The sequence below is a fragment of the Citrus clementina genome, unplaced genomic scaffold (assembly GCF_000493195.1).
Source record: "Citrus clementina cultivar Clemenules unplaced genomic scaffold, Citrus_clementina_v1.0 scaffold_3, whole genome shotgun sequence".
Taxonomy (NCBI): domain Eukaryota; kingdom Viridiplantae; phylum Streptophyta; class Magnoliopsida; order Sapindales; family Rutaceae; genus Citrus; species Citrus x clementina.
The window spans coordinates 2,930,328-2,947,000 of NW_006262339.1; the positions used below are offsets into that span (position 1 = coordinate 2,930,328).

General features: G+C 36.4%; 3 protein-coding genes across 6 annotated transcripts; 2 read left to right on the forward strand and 1 right to left on the reverse strand.

Moving 5' to 3' along the window:
- The first annotated feature begins 2,881 nt into the window (after window positions 1–2,881).
- Window positions 2,882–6,894, forward strand: LOC18046088 (aldehyde dehydrogenase family 2 member B4, mitochondrial). The gene is made up of 11 exons (XM_006439721.2): window positions 2,882–3,115; window positions 3,456–3,590; window positions 3,677–3,819; window positions 3,910–4,063; window positions 4,149–4,378; window positions 4,679–4,768; window positions 5,255–5,428; window positions 5,508–5,645; window positions 6,038–6,175; window positions 6,266–6,327; window positions 6,424–6,894. The coding sequence occupies exons 1-11, from the start codon at window positions 3,037–3,039 to the stop codon at window positions 6,695–6,697; spliced, it is 1,617 nt and encodes a 538-aa protein (XP_006439784.1). The 5' UTR covers window positions 2,882–3,036; the 3' UTR covers window positions 6,698–6,894.
- Window positions 6,895–9,248: 2,354 nt separating this feature from the next.
- LOC18046090 (protein DSS1 HOMOLOG ON CHROMOSOME V) lies at window positions 9,249–13,895 on the forward strand. Of its 4 annotated transcripts, none has more exons than XM_024189982.1 (3): window positions 11,148–11,366; window positions 12,771–12,881; window positions 13,429–13,895. In XM_024189982.1, exons 1-3 carry the CDS (start codon window positions 11,243–11,245, stop codon window positions 13,557–13,559), a joined length of 366 nt encoding a protein of 121 aa, XP_024045750.1. In that variant the 5' UTR covers window positions 11,148–11,242; the 3' UTR covers window positions 13,560–13,895. The 4 variants fall into 4 exon arrangements, with proteins under 4 accessions (XP_024045749.1, XP_024045750.1, XP_006439789.1 ...); XM_006439726.2 differs by lacking the exon at window positions 11,148–11,366 and adding an exon at window positions 12,539–12,643; XM_006439724.2 differs by lacking the exon at window positions 11,148–11,366 and adding an exon at window positions 12,548–12,660.
- A 1,181-nt stretch (window positions 13,896–15,076) lies between these two features.
- Window positions 15,077–15,508, reverse strand: LOC18046091 (RING-H2 finger protein ATL56). Its single transcript, XM_006439728.2, has one exon. It carries the CDS (start codon window positions 15,506–15,508, stop codon window positions 15,077–15,079), a length of 432 nt encoding a protein of 143 aa, XP_006439791.1.
- Between the last annotated feature and the right edge of the window lie 1,165 nt (window positions 15,509–16,673).

Sequence of the window (16,673 nt, forward strand, 5' to 3'; positions counted from 1 at the left end):
TAGTTAACAACCTTAACGAACTCTGAATAACCTTCGTCACATGCTTCCTCACGTGGTTACTTAAACTGATATGCAAAACGCGCTCAAGCCCTGTTGTTTCGATCAATTCGTTTTCTGTTAAGAACCAGCTGAGAAGCACGTGAGCTTAATGAAGTTTTACAGCTCCAAAACACGGTCGTTTCTGGAAACCAAACTTGATTCATTTAACTCACTAAATTAAAACAAAAAAGAGAATTAGATTTTATAGTTTAAGAAATAAGTTATTTTACATATATATTTTTGAAATATAATATTTACTTTTCATTCAAACTTTTTTCTATTAAGATCAAAATCACAAAAAATTATTTTTTATTTAAATATAAATATCTGAAAATCAAAAAATAAATATACAGCATGTACGTAGAATAGATTAATGATTATTCTAGTTTTTGTCCCATGCATTTAAAAATTGTTATGATTTGTTTCGCATATTTAAAACCTGGGATCTTTAAAGCAATGAAGCCCCAATGAACAAAATAACTATTTTAAAAACTAAGATTATATAATTATATTATTGTTTATTTGACAAAAAAAATTTGGGTCCAAAGGACGCTATAGAATAATTCCACCCCTGAATCCTTCGAAGTAAGACTGACATAGGTTATCTGGGAGATAATAAACCTATCCGCTAAAATTCTGCCGTTTATCAAATCAGTAAATCCTAAAGTACTAAAATCAATTCATCCCTCTTTCAAATGACACGGCGTTTTCTGCTTTCCTGGACAAAGATCTGTTTGTATCAAAAGATAATAATGCTTAATTAAACGCTGGGACCTACTCGCCGCTGGCTCCCATCGTCTAACCTAACGCTTTTACCCAATTTTATTTATTCATTTAGTTTCGGCATTTAAAAAGATGACGCATTAATCTAGGCTCATTATTATGATATCTTTTGGTAGAATATTCCATAACAAAACAGAATCAATCGATTGAGATGGACCACCTTACCATACTACACTTTTAACTTTATTTCAATATATGGTCGGGTCGTGTGTTTGATTCTTAGCCGGGATATTTCATATTTATAAGCATCATAAAAATAAAAGTGCTAGCAATTTTTTTTGTCTTTTAAGGTACTTCAATGGAAAATTATTCGTTATCCTCTCAAAGTCTTATTTTAAAACAAACAAAATAAATTAAAAATAAAACATTTGTTACTTGTTCAACCATTTATTGATTGTCCGTAAAACGCATTCTATGTATATTTTTATAACCAATTTGAGAGTATAGTGAGATAATTAGACTATCAAAGTTCAGTTATTAAGATGTTTAATAATACTTATAATTAAATTTTGATAATTTAATAAAAAAATTTCTGAAACTTCTATATCATAATTTTAATTTTTATAATTTTTATTTCACAAGTATAGTACTTCACTATCAAACCTTTTTGGCCAAAGAAAAGGAATCAAATTCAGACAAAGAATCAGAAACTAGAAAGTCCCAAAGACGGCTACGTTTGCGGTGCAAAAGTTGCACCATACAACTTTTTTTTTTTTTTTTGTTCTTATCCGAAGTAACCGTTGGATTCAAAGTAAAGTGATCAGACAGTCAATAGCTTCACACGTGGCATAAAGGATACCAATCAAATCGGTTAGTGCTCCTCCACATCAAACTCACAAGCATGGTTATCATCGTATATCAGCAATCAGCAATCAACATGTTACAAGTAACGAAGAACAACAGAGTCCGCTCCTCTAAAGAAGAGCAAACCAAGTGCTTGACAAAAGTACTAAAAGAAGAGCAATCCAGCAAAACTGGTACGAGGATGACAGTGAAGCTTTTAATCAACTTTGTTTTTTTATTCATTAATCTATTGTTGTAAAACCAAGATAAAATTAAATCGATTTCTTTTTTTCTTTTTCTTTTTTCAATTGAAAGTTATAAGCTGCGATATGGTTAGCTCAGTATTTAGAATAACAATTTATGCTGATGATTGAGGATAAGGCTTAATAAACCAATAGTGTTAACGACTGAACCACAAAGACACAGTTCATAATTTGACGCCACTCATTTTCTGCAACGCGTTCAAACTGCTGCCGGTAACCATTTATTTATTTAATGAATATTTTTCGACCGTTAGATTTAATAAGGATGCATCCAACGGGTTTATCTAATAAAGACAAAAAAGTTGAGATCGCACAACAGTTACTCTACAGTTGAATCTGTTAAAGATAAATCATTTTTTAAGTGCGAGTGTTTTTTTTTTTTTTTTTAATATGAACATGTTCTTAAATCAGACATTTAAAAGAATTTTTTAAAAAAATTATAAAATCATGTATTTTAAAATAGTTAAAAAATAATTCTAATAAACTTTCTTAAGTTAAAAAATAGTTTGTATAAAAAGAAAACCTTTGTTAAAGACATGCTCTCCCTTAAAAAGCCAAACCGGAAGGCCTCGAAAACAGCTCCGCACGCGCTTCCCCACGCGTGGAAAGGAGAACGAGGGGTATTAATATGATTACTCAAAGTAAGCATTTGCCCTGCCCAGCACGAAAAGTTAGAACGTCTTCGTCTCTTAGCATAGCCTAAGGGGCCTGCTGCTGCACTCAAAACACTGTCGCCTACTAAACACACCAACTTTTGCATCATTTGATTTTGATCCCGTAAAAATCAAATATTATATTTCCTTTTAACATAAAATAATACAAACCAACCACTTCAATGTATATACTATCTTATCTTCTCCTCATCCACCCAAAAAAATAGCTTATTGCTGGACATGGACTCATTCGCATTTGTCATTTGGCCGGTCACTTTCTAAAACGTATATTTTTCATTTATTTAAAGGAATAAATAAATAATAAACTTGTGAATTTGGATACACGTGTGTGATGTGTCCAAGAAGTGGCACTCGCCAGCTTGAATAAGAGTGTAGAGTGTGAGAGATTTTTGTTTCTATGCATGCAGTTGCAAGCTTAACTTGCTAGGACAAAAGTTGCAGAGAGAGAGAGAGAGAGAGAGAAGAGTTGAATAGGTCGCTTCTTCGCTTTGGCTATGGCAGCTGCTCGCAGAATCTCCACCTTGCTGTCTCGTTCTTTCCCTTCTGCTTCTCCTTCTCTGCTTCGCTCTCTTGGTATTTTTTTTCTTTTTTTTTTTTTAAATATTTACTTCTTAGTTTATGTTATTATTTTTTAATTTTATTTTTTCTTCATGTTTTGATTGTTTGGTATGTGTTTATATGGCTTTTGAAAGTCCATCACGATAAGTTTTTTATTTATGTACCCTTTGTTGCCTTTCATTGGCTGAGAAATTTGCGGGAAAATTATTAGAATTTTTTTTTTTAATCTTGTTTTTGTTGATATAAAGTCTGCTTTTGAGTCTAACGTAATAATCATATAACTATAAAAGTAATATTAATTTTCATCCTTAAAATTTTATTCTGAAACTCACTGTTTATACAATATGATATTTAGGTAGGGAGTCTAGCAGGGCAAGAGGCATCAGCAGGTTTAGCACAGCTGCTGTTGTTGAAGAGCCAATCATTCCACCTGTTCAAATTAGTTACACTAAGAATTTAATAAATGGCCAATTTGTAGACGCAGCATCAGGTAAGATGATTGTTTCCTGATATTTTGGAGCTCATTGTTTCTGTTGCTGATAATGAGCCCAATGTTGGAAACTTGTCTGGCCTTAGGCAAAACATTTCCGGTCTACGACCCTCGTACTGCTGAAGTGATTGCTAATGTTGCTGAAGGAGATGCGGAAGATATTGACCGTGCAGTTGCTACTGCTCGCAAGGCATTTGATGAGGGACCTTGGCCAAAGATGACCCCTTATGTACGAAAGCCTCTATTCTTTCTTTGTTACTACATTACGAATTATCATGTAATGATTTTAGATTTTAATCTTTCAATTTCTTTTATTCAGGAGAGGTCAAGGATTATGTTGCGGGCTGCTGACTTGATTGAGAAAAACATGGAGGAGCTGGCAGCTTTGGAGACATGGAACAATGGAAAGCCCTATGTACAATCTCTCAAATCTGAAGTACCAATGGTGGTTCGCCTGTTGCACTATTATGCTGGTTGGATTTTTACTAAAATGAATTTCATTTCACCTCATTAAGTGTTAATTGTTGAATATCTAATATTTTCTCTGTTAATATCCAGGATGGGCTGATAAAATCCACGGACTAACTGTCCCTGGTGATGGAAATTACCATATTCAAACTTTACATGAACCAATTGGCGTTGCTGGCCAGATAGTTCCCTGGAACTTTCCTCTTCTCTTGTTTACTTGGAAAGTAGCGCCTGCACTAACTTGTGGCAATACTATTGTTCTAAAGTCTGCTGAGCAAACGCCTTTGACTGCTCTGTATGTGGCAAAGCTATTCCATGAGGTAGAATCGGAAACAATTTTGTTATATTCTCTTAATCAACAAGTGCTTTTCCTCTTGCATAATTCAATGCAAATCAAGCGATTGTCTAATGCAGATAAGCTAGCAGAAATTCACTGTTAGATGGTTGTTAATTTGTTATGCGATACCAATATGAAAGTAAATTCATGTCGTAATGCAATTTCCTCAAATCTTACTTTTTATTTCATGTTTGATTTGTCTTCTTTTCTGTTGGCACCATTGTTCAGAATATGAAGAGCAGATACTGGTATTATCTCTTTACTGATTTTCAAAATTTGACAGGCTGGTCTTCCCCCTGGTGTTTTGAATGTAGTCTCTGGTTATGGTCCAACAGCTGGTGCAGCTCTTGCCAGCCATATGGATGTGGACAAGGTAGTTCTTGAGCTCTACCTATTATTCATTATCGTCAGAATATAATTTCTGGCGTATGTCATATCCTTATTCATCCCTGTACAATTCTCTGGTTTAGAGTTGCCTCCATGTTCTGTTAAATGAAATTAAGGATGAGTTATGCCTTGGTATTTTGGAGGGCGGCCACACATGATCCATCAAGTGGAAAATTATCTCAAAGCTTCATGCTTGTTTGTCCAAGAAGCTTATTTGGCATTTTTTTATGCTTGATTTCTTTAATATATATATATATATATATATATATGTTCGACCAGTTGTAGTTTAACCATCAATTATGTGGATTGCCGCTTGACTGCTTTTGGAACACAATTTAACTATTTCTGGTGGAGAACATTTTTACTTGCCACTTATGTTGTATATTATACAAGCCTAAGCATGCGTTATTATCACATTTGGCATGCTTACAAAACACAAGTGACTAATAACCTCCTCCCGCTACTTTTGCAGCTGTCTTTTACAGGACACTGTGATACTGGTAAGATTGTTCAGGAACTGGCTGCAAAAAGCAACCTTAAGCCAGTAACCTTAGAACTTGGAGGGAAATCACCATTTATAATATTTGATGATGCTGACGTTGACCAGGCTGTGGAACTTGCACACTTTGCTTTGTTCTATAATCAGGTTGGTTCCAACAAGTTTTTTCCCGTATTTGCTACTTAGCATGTGAGTATACCATCATTTGAAATGTTTCTAAATGCAGGGACAATGTTGCTGTGCTGGATCTCGTACTTATGTACATGAGCGTGTATATGACGAGTTTGTAGAAAAAGCAAAGGCACGTGCTATGAGGCGTATTGTTGGCGATCCCTTCAAGAGTGGTGTTGAACAAGGTCCTCAGGTACTCTTCTCTGCCGATCTCCCCTCCCTCTCTGGTATGTGATAATTGGATTATTCACCTCAATTTAACAATTTTCTAGTTTATTAGTGCTGCTTTACTTGTTACTTTGAAATAGATCTTATGTATTGTTGCCCCCTCACAGTAACAAAGCAGGACAGGAATGGTGCATTCTCCATTTCTAAAAATCTAAGTTATATAAAAAGAACAACACTAGCACTTATTTTAAAGTGCCCTTATAGTAGATGGCAAATATGCTCTCCATATATTTTTGTATATCTGCAAGTAAATCTTGGCAAGCAATATGATCCCTCTATTCATTTTAATTTATGTGTGAGTAGTATGTGTAGCTGAGAAGCAAACTAATACCGCTCTTGAACCTATGAAAATCTCAGATTGATCCAGAGCAATTTGAGAAGGTCCTTAGGTACATAAGGTCTGGAATTGAAAGCAATGCAACCCTTGAGTGTGGAGGTGATAGATTGGGCAACAGAGGCTACTTTGTTCAGCCAACTGTCTTCTCAGATGTTAAGGTATCATTCATTTCTCTCCTACAATTTCTCGTACCAATTTTTTCTTTCATAATACTCCGTGTTGTTACTGACTGCACTTCTATAAAATAGGATGACATGTTGATAGCACAGGATGAAATCTTTGGCCCGGTGCAATCCATCTTGAAGTTCAAGTGAGTAAAGAACTTCCTCATCCGTGTTTATTAGAGATCAGTAGCATTGCATTCCCTTCTCTCTTATTCTTTTTTTTTTTTCTTCTGCTTTGTCAGGGAAACTGATGACGTTATAAGAAGAGCAAATAAAACACGCTTTGGTCTAGCTGCTGGGGTTTTCACCAAGAGTGCAGACACTGCTAACACCATGATGCGTGCACTGAGAGCTGGGACTGTATGGATTAACTGCTACGACGTGTTTGATGCTGCTATTCCTTTCGGTGGGTACAAGCTGAGTGGCATAGGCCGGGAAAAGGGAATTTACAGCCTTAACGCTTACTTGCAAGTAAAGGCCGTCGTTCAACCTGTGAAGAACCCAGCATGGCTCTAGTTTCCTGAAGTTCCCCCTCCCTTTTAATCTGTGTTTATGAATAAGGACAGCGTGCAAATATCAGCTTGTAATTATGGAGCAAATGGATAATTTACTTTAAAAGAACTTACTTTCTTTTGTGCTGTAAGCACAATGATGCATGTCTGTTGATCAAGGCAGCTTTCACTGAAATTTGAATGGTATGGAGTGTTATTGTATACTTTTATCCTAGATCCAAGACTGAAAGATCGAACTGCCATGAAGGATTAGCCGGCTTGCCAAACCTACGGTTTGTTCTTTTTAAGGTCTGGGTTCAAGCTTCCATGGGCACTTCTCTCCGTTTTCAGCCAAGCTGGGTACAGAGTTCATACATTTAGGCTACCTTGATTATCGACGTGATCAATTCAAGCTTATCCAATTTAAATGCCAATAATATTTTTTAGGTCTTGGAAAAATTGTCAGCAATAAAATCCAGATGAGATCGTTGAGTGGTCGAAATAACATGAAACGTGTTGGCAAGCCAAGGAAATGACGGTTTAGCGTTCCTGACTCGTTAAGATCAATTCTTTGTGAACAAGGCAAAGATTGCTGATTTGTTTACACTCGTACTCGGACATACGTGATATTTGTTTATATGCACATGCTGGTTTGTTTATTTTATTCCGTTAATATGGCTTTAACTCATTGGTTCCGAAAAACATCCAACACGCTGATTTGCAGAAAGGTCAAGATCGCAATCAACACCGTTGGCATGCCAAGAGCCGTTGATTCATGTTTGGTCAAAATAACACGATGCTTCAGTTACTAAAACAAGACGCAACAAAACGGGCGGGGAGGCCGATTGTCGAGTGGGGCCTGGGTAGTTGGCACCGAGTGTTTTACTCATAAACATAACATTCACGAACCCATAAATTAGTGACAAAACAAAAGTTTAATTCACACCTTTATATGTAGTATTTAAAATGAACTATGCAATGTATTGACCACTTAATTGTCGTCATGCAAATATAAGAAGCGCGTATTATTAGTCATGAAGTTATTGGTGCACGTAAACACTGCCATTAGTCTTAGTCATAATTGTTTTTTTTTTTTTTTTTAATATGAAAATATACGAAAGCAACAATAAGGAGAGTTTATGGCCATAAAGCTAACAGGGGTTGGTGAAACTTCCAAGAGTTCGCGAAATGTAAACAGATTTGCATGGATAGCATGGGACCCCCATTCAAACGACCCATCAACCGATGAGATTTGGATTTTGTATGATCCCATAGATTCTCTCCACCAGAAAATTTAACAAATTTCAAGTCGGAAAAATTGAGTCATGTACACATGCATTTGCACCGCACACACGGATAGTCCCACCATCATAAACGATAAAACAGTTTTAATGACGGATGGAGACTGGCCGCGAAAGTGGTGAGGATGATTTGGCTACAGTGCTGTGAATTGCCAAACAAAATAAATGTGTAACTACTTACACTACGCCAGGTGTATAAAAAAAAAAGAGTAAAAATACATATAAAAAAACCACGACAATGTATATTGAGCGCGGATAAATTGAAACATTCTAATAAATAACATGTGGTTACTAAAAATATCACGTGTTGTCGTGTTAATAGTTCAGTTATAGACAAAAATAATTACCCAATCCAACGGCATAAAATAAAATAAAAGAAAGATTAGTACAAATTTAAATATGAAATTAAATCTTCCGTCAAGTTTAGTTTTTTCATTCTTTTATTCATAAAAATTAACAAAAAAAAATCACCTTTTGACGAATTTTTGATTTGAGCAAGAGAAATTCATATCTAGATTCAAGCACAAATACTCCTTTTGGAGCACTTCATCTCGATGTCGTTCCTAAAACAATCACCCACGCACACTTTTTACTTCATTTGATCATGAATCAAACACAGACTTGAGTATTAGACTATCCTATCAATTGTGTAGTATTTGAAGCTCGAAGACAACAGAGGGAAAACACAGGATCATTGCCCCATTGTTGTTTATTAAAATTCCTCCTCCAGTCCAGTTGCCATGGCTACTTTATTGATAATTCCAATGAAAAATTAATCCTAATTTAACACGTAATTATCTGACTAATTAACAATGTTTCCTTCTTCATCCTGGAAACACACGCAACTTCCTTTTGAAAATTGATCAAATGTGAGTCATTCCCTAAGCTTTGACACTCTGAACATTCTGACATGCCCCTCCCCGGGGGAAACATGGCACCTTCTGATACGTCCACGTGTAAGTCGGTTAATGGGACCCACCTTACTAATGCCTTTCGAAGCAACGACAAATCTGCCCGTACAACCCGAATCAGCGTCCTTACAGTTATTTTACCAGGTTCCAGACGAAGCAACATCAGGCCAACCGAATTGTTACACGTGTTACGAACACGTGTTGTGAAAAACTCGCGCCATCTCTGAGCAACTCTTCCCAGTCAACCAAGCTATCCCTGACAGCTCGATCTCTGCCACGTGTCCTTTATGATTTATCCAAGTTGGTCCTTTAATGCCCCTTTACATTTTGGGCCGACTAATATAAGTACAGATATTTAATGAATACTCATTCAAGTTTTACATTCAAAACCAAAACTGCTTTGTTCTCCTTTTGTTTCCCTCTGTTTTACTTCAATGATAAAAAAAACAAATCAATCCGATCGTCGGGTTTTGTCATTTCCGGCGGTTCACCCATGTGAGGCCATTTCTCCGGCGACGCTGTTGAATTCTTTGATCACTCTTGCCAACGGCGTATGCAGTAACAATTCAAAATTCTTTGCGACTCAAAGAAGAAATGCCCGTGAAGCAATTCGTCAAATAGGAATTCTTTTAATATTCTTCGAGGAGATTCGCGACCGTGGATTGAATCTTTCGGACTTGGTGGTTCTTTGCTTTTCGGAGCTTCACTTGACCTTCCAGAAAGTCCAATTCTTGATGGAAGATTGCACCCGAGAAGGAGCCAAGCTCTGGGTTCTAATGAAGTCTCAGTTTATTGCAACTCAGTTTCGTGTTCTCATCCGAGCAATCGCTACGGCTCTCGACGTTTTTCCATTGGATACAGTGGACATTTGTGGTGAAGTGAAGGAATTGGTTGATTTGGTGGCGAAGCAAGCAAGGAAAGCCAAGTTTGAGCTTGACAAGGAGGATGAGCGAGCCATGAAACGAGTTCTTTCAATATTGAATTATTTTGAGAAGGGAATTGAGCCTGATTCGGGATTCATGACGTGGGTTCTTGATTATCTCGAGATTAAAAGCTGGAGTGATTGTAACTCGGAAATCAAGTTTTTGGAAGAACTCGTTGCATTGGAATGCTCAGATTCGGAAGAGAGGGAGGTCCCATTTCTAAGCAGCCTAGTGGGATTCATGAGCTATTGTAGAGTAGTAATTTTCGAGACATTGGATTATCGAAGCAGTGATCAAATTGACGTGAGATGCAATATGGAGACGCTTAGTTGCTTGAATCCAGAGGACTTTCGATGCCCGATTTCACTCGAGCTAATGACTGATCCGGTGACAGTATCTACCGGCCAGACGTATGATCGATCTTCGATACAAAAGTGGCTCAAAGCAGGGAATATGCTGTGTCCGAAAACAGGGGAAAAACTGACAAATACAGAATTGCTTCCGAACACAACTCTCAAGAAGCTTATCCATCAGTTTTGCGCCGACAATGGCATCTCGCTGGCCAAATCCGGCAGAAAAAGTCGTGACATAACGAGGACGATTATTCCAGGTAGTCCTGCAGCAGCAGAGGCGATGAAGCTTATGTCGAGATTTCTTGCAAGGAGACTGTTTTTCGGAACAAATGAAGAGAAAAACAAGGCAGCCTACGAAATTCGTTTGCTTGCAAAGTCAAACATTTTCAACAGGTCTTGTATAGTTGAATCAGGCGCAATCCCGCCTCTCTTGAACCTTTTATCTTCACCAGATCAGTGCGTACAGGAGAATGCAGTAGCAGCTTTGCTGAAGCTGTCGAAGCATACTAGTGGCAAGAAAGTGATAGTTGAAAGCGGGGGACTAAAAGTGATCCTTAAAGTGCTAAAATCCGGACTGAGCTTGGAAGCAAGGCAGATCGCGGCTGCAACATTGTTTTACCTTACTTCTGTGAAGGGGTATCGAAAATTGATAGGAGAAACACCGAAGGCAATCCCAGCTCTTGTGAAGCTGATTGAAGAGGGCACCGATTGTGGCAAAAAGAATGCTGTTGTTGCCATTTTCGGGCTGCTTTTGTCTCAAGGAAACCATCAGAAAGTGCTTGATGCTGGTACCGTTCCATTGCTGGCTGATATTTTAGCTTCATCAAATAGAACTGAACTAATAACAGATTCGCTAGCAGTTCTTGCAAATTTAGCTGAGGATATTCAAGGAACGTCGACAATTCTGAAGACTTCAGCATTGCCTGTAATTATTGGGCTATTGCAAACGTTAACTTCACGAGCTGGGAAAGAGTATTGTGTCTCAATATTACTCTCTTTATGCAGCAATGCTCGTGAAGAGGTGACTGCAAGTTTGGCGAAGGACCCTTCACTCATGAATTCACTATATTCTCTCACAACAGATGGCACATCCCAAGCAAGAAAAAAGGCGCGTTCCCTCATCAAAATTCTTCATAAATTCATTGAAACGTGCTCCTCTGGAGTCGAGGGTTCGGCAGTTCCTCATGAACGACCGCTTCATGTCTGGTAAACTGTTTTAGAATGATTCTATCACTATCAATGTAAATACAGACATACAATATAGCGTACAGAATCACATGGTACTTTGATTGTTTTCAGCTTCTGCGATTTCAATTAGCTCCGTTTTTGTAAGAGCTAATTACTTTTCAGTCTGCTTAGATTAGATACAAATACATAAATAGATCTGTGTAGTTGGCAATTTTTTTCCTTTTTTTTTTGGTGATAAATAAAATGATGTGAGATACAGATACTGCTGAGTGAAATGTACTTTGAATTTTGAAGCACATGATAGTTTTGTTTGATTATGCTGTACAACCTGTATAAATTAATAGGATTGTAACCATATAAAATCTATTAATTAAAAGAGATATTAAATAAATTAATAATTTGTTAATTTATAAAGTTATTAACAATTCAATTAACATACATTTAATAACTAAACATTTAATGTATTTTACTAATATTGAATACGAATTAAACTATACATTCTATTAACCAAAATAATAAGTACATTGTGCATGTTTACTTAATTAAATAATATTCATGTTATATTAACTTAATTAAATGTTATATTTTATATAAACAAGTAACAATAAAGTGATATTTTATATAATTAAAATATCATGCTCAACTACATTTGTAATTTCAACAAATTATTAATTTATGATTTGAATGGGATCACAAAGTCATATGAGATTGTTTTAATTGAGATTATTGATTTAGTCCACTGTCATAAGCCAAGATTATGAAAACTTATTATATAATAGCGATTATTAATTTATAGAGATTTTACTGTATATTGAAACTCAGCTCCGACAATTAAACAGGGATGTATGGTTAATCTTTTTTTTGTCAGTGTCTGACATGATTTTATTTTTTTTCCTTTCATTTGCAAATTTTGCGTGGGCAAATCAAATGTGTATAATTGTAGAATGAAAATTTTCTTGAATAAATTTATCTTCTGTAAAAAAAAAAATCATTTATAATGACACAAATCTGTTCACTAATTTATAAATTAACAATAACAAGGCGTAGTTTGAAATTTTAAGTAATTGTATATGATGTAAAATTTCGAATTAACCTATAATCCTATCAGTTAATACTCTCATCGCCGCGTTAGTGAACGAAAAAAAAAAATTAAAATTACGCGATGCAATAATAAAAGGCCAAACGACACCGTTTAGGACAAAAGGTAGTATGGATTTATAGTGCAACCTTTTCGGTTTAGTGGTCATTCTCGTCTGAACTAGAACGTTCTAGGATCGTCCAACGAAACCCTAATTGTAAAAATCAATCTGTTGTAAGGCGGTTTTATTTTTTATTTTTTTGGTCAATAAATTATTCATCGTCAGGTTCAGGCATGATAGATATGTAAATATATAACAATCTAGATTTTGATACTAACTGCAGGTTCTACTGTGAGCATTAGAATGGCGGCCGAACCAAAGACAGTGACCGAAGATGCGAAGATCGACTTGTTTGAAGACGACGATGAGTTTGAAGAGTTTGAAATCAACGAAGGTCCGATTTATTGCTCTTTACTTGTAGGGTTCAACGTTGATTTAATTTTATTCTATTTTGGTGAATCTAAGGAGAAATTTATTATTCAATTACTGTCGGGTTTATCTTGCTCTCAACGCAAAAATATATGAATCTATCACCCTAAATTGATCTACGCTTTATGTGATTCGGATTGTAGCCTTCGCCAGGACATAGCTTTTGAGTTCTTTAATCTAAAAATTTTGTTTTTTTTTTTAATTCTGTAAAATAGATAGAATTTTGTTTACTAGGTAACCTAGTGGTGGGTTCTGATGGTAATTGTGAAATGCTTTATGGTATTTGGTTTTCAAAATCTATGCACCAGAGCTTTAGCTTTACAAGTACTGATATAGCTAGTTGCAGACTTGCAGTGACAGGATTCAGGATTTCGTAGCACTTTGATTGCCCGTTGCATGGTCTATTCTGCTACTAATTTCATGAATTGTTTCGAGTTCTTCATTTTGTTAATTTAACAATTAAATATTCTAGTCTGAACTGTTCTTGTTTCTAATGACAATGAATTTGACAGAATGGGAGGAAAAGGAGGAAGGGAATGAAGTAACACAGCAGTGGGAAGACGATTGGGATGATGATGATGTCAACGATGACTTCTCTCTGCAGCTGAGGAGGGAACTGGAGAACAATGCTGAGAAAAACTGAGCTGAGCTGAGTAACTTGTCATTGTTGTGTGTCATATCTTCCTATTCTGTTGTCACTTGAAGATGGCGAGTTTCAAATCTTTTGTATGCAAAAGAACTTGTGAACTATTAACCATATGCTTGGAAGCTCAGTGCAATTTGTTAAGTGCAGAACCCATATGGTTTTGTTAATTCCAATCTTTTTTAAGAGTTTAATATCTGCCAAAGAATCATTTCAACTATTCGCGCACTGATTTTTTATGTGGTCATTCGTATACCAGTGAATTCTGAGTTAACCTTTTTAATTCTGCCCTGGTGAAGGGACGAATGGGAATTTAGTGGCGGAAATTCATTTTCACCTGCTTTTTGGTTTGCCTACTGTGAGTCCCATTCTTGAAAACAATTAGGAAGAGAAAATGTATTACGTTTGTTTTACTGGTGCCTTTCATCATCTTTGTTCGTATATTGTCTGTTCAGCTAAGCAGGTTGCATTTGCTTATGGTAAGAGTCTCTTTGAAGGAAGGCGTGGGAGAGAGCTCACTTGAATCTGGAGCCACTATCTGGCCAAAAGATAATTTTGATTTTATCACGTCTACTAAACGACGTATATGAGTTTAAATTTCTTTGATTCTTTCTGCAATTGGCAGCATTTTTAGAATTCGAAATGTCAAGGTATGGTATGAGGGCAAGTACTCTCTCCCATGACTACTCGGCAGAATCCCTGTGTCCTTGTTTTTTAAGAAAATCTTTGGTCCAACAGAGATACTATAATTAATTAATGATTGTATAACAGGTGTTGTTCAACATAATATTATTACATTCGAGATAAGTTTTTAAAATAAATACACACGGTAGAATGTAAAATATTAATTTAATTGTTGGGGGTTTTGTATTTTGTTTTATCGCCTTTTTCCCTTTTTTTGTCGGAGGGTTTGATTTTCCAAATTCATCGATGGTGGATCTTAATAACGTTTTATCCCCAACACGATGAACTGGCGATAAAGTTCAGCCTGATTCGTGAGGCCAAACCCGAAACTTCCAATGGTTAACGCACAAAATAAGTCGCACAAGGCCGGAAATATTAACGAGTAACAGGAAAGGAAAGGACGAATATGAATTCTAATTTATCTAATTTCTCTTTTGAGGAAAGGCCAATCCAGAGTCTCGTTTTGGTTCCCCTCAAGGTGGAACACAAACCTTGGGGCTGGAGTATAGGTCCCCCCTTTACGATCATCTAATATAAAAGTTAGATACATAGCCCACCCACATGAAATTTTAATTTCAAAATATTGGCGACCAGTTGATCGACTTTGTGAGTGACTAAGGAAGTAAAGGCAGACAGCCAAACAAAGTTTGTTTTGCATGCTACTGAATTAGTGTCGGAAAAGGCGAACAGAAACATCAAATTAACCAAAATGAAAGTCATCAAAATTTCACCAAAAAGGCACAAACATCAGGGCTTCCAATCTTTGACATCTGCAGAACTGCATGGATCCACTTCATTCCCGACGAGTTGATTGTGCTTTTTGCTCTTAGCCTTTATGTCAACTCAATTGCAACATCACTAGATACACTACTTCCGTCTTTCAGAATCACACCAACTTTTGAAGGACTCACTCTAGTTCGACAGATTGGGCAAATGGGTGTCTTCAGCAGCCACGAGTCTATGCATTGAGCATGAAAACTATGCCTGCAGTTTGGCAATAACCTGCATTTATCTCCCATCCTGAAATTTTCCAAGCATACAACACAGTCCACGGGGCTACTCCCTCTATCTGCTGCTGCCTTGTACTCAAAGCAAGGAATTTGCTTCAAGTCATCACTAGAAATCATTTTGAAACCACCTTGAGCGAAACCACTTTGTTCATAGCCTCTTCTGAATGCCCTCCCAACAACACAAACATGAATCACAACCAAAGCTGCAATACCCACAAACAGTAAAGTCAAAGAGATTAAAATCTCCATTACCATCATCAATCTCCTTGCTCTTCCTCTCTCTCTCTCTCTTTTTTATCGGTCATAGCAAATGTTTGATCTAATCTTATTCTTAACCGGAACACGAAAGGCAAAAGCTTCAACACTCGTGAAGCTCACAAGTCACGCAATCGTAATAAAATCATTGAATCTATCGAAAGAAACCCGAAATTGAACTGTGATTACAGCGTGTCGTGAAAGGGCTGAAACTGAAACATTGTATTGAGAAAAGAACGATGCTTACATGTGTCGTATGAGAGCTGAGAAAATGTTTGGTAGGCAATCAGAAATTCAAGGTGCCACGATGCTTTTACAAGTGGGCTGGTCTGGACCTTATTTTGTTATTTATTTAGTGACATACGGCATCAAGAACTGACCAAACAATACAAATTTTGATGTTTTTATAGGGAACTTGAAAGTAGCAGGACAAATTGTTTCAGTACACCCTGCTGGAAACTGGTGGTGGCAAGTACCCCGCCCAGTGATAATATAAACATTTGTATGGCTTAAGCTTCTGAGCTTTACTTATGTAACTGTAACTCTTGATGGGATAGACACTTATCTTAGATCATTTGAAGAAATGTTGCCAATCATTTTGTGGTGTTGCTGCGAAACTATTACAAGATGTTGCTTTAAGTAACAAATACCATCATTTCAAGGGATTAATTACATCGAATTACTTGGTGGCTAATACTGAGAGCATGATATGGCGGGCGGGACTGTGTTGCAAAATCATTGGTCAAAGATTGCTTAAAGATTACTTGTTATTGGATTGTATTGCTTCAGAATCACGTCTTTGGTTCATGGCGATTCGTAGGGTAATTGACTACCACAAATGGAATTCTGCCGATTTTGTTGCTAAATGAACCGGCCCGGCCTGCACCGTTCCACATATCCTTGGGCCTGACAATATTTAATAAACTATTATCAAACTGATAAGAACCCCATTACATACACTTACAAGTTATACTAAGAAACCCAATTTAATTTCGTTTACGGTCTTTGTTTAATTTTTCATTTTAATGGAAGTTATGCTAATTGTTTGTTTAATTTCGATAATTCTCAATTATACGATGTCTTTGAAAATATACAGATTTGGAATAAAAAACAGGAGCTCAATATAATAATGTGAGGAAAGCCCGGCAGTGATCCGATTCTCGCT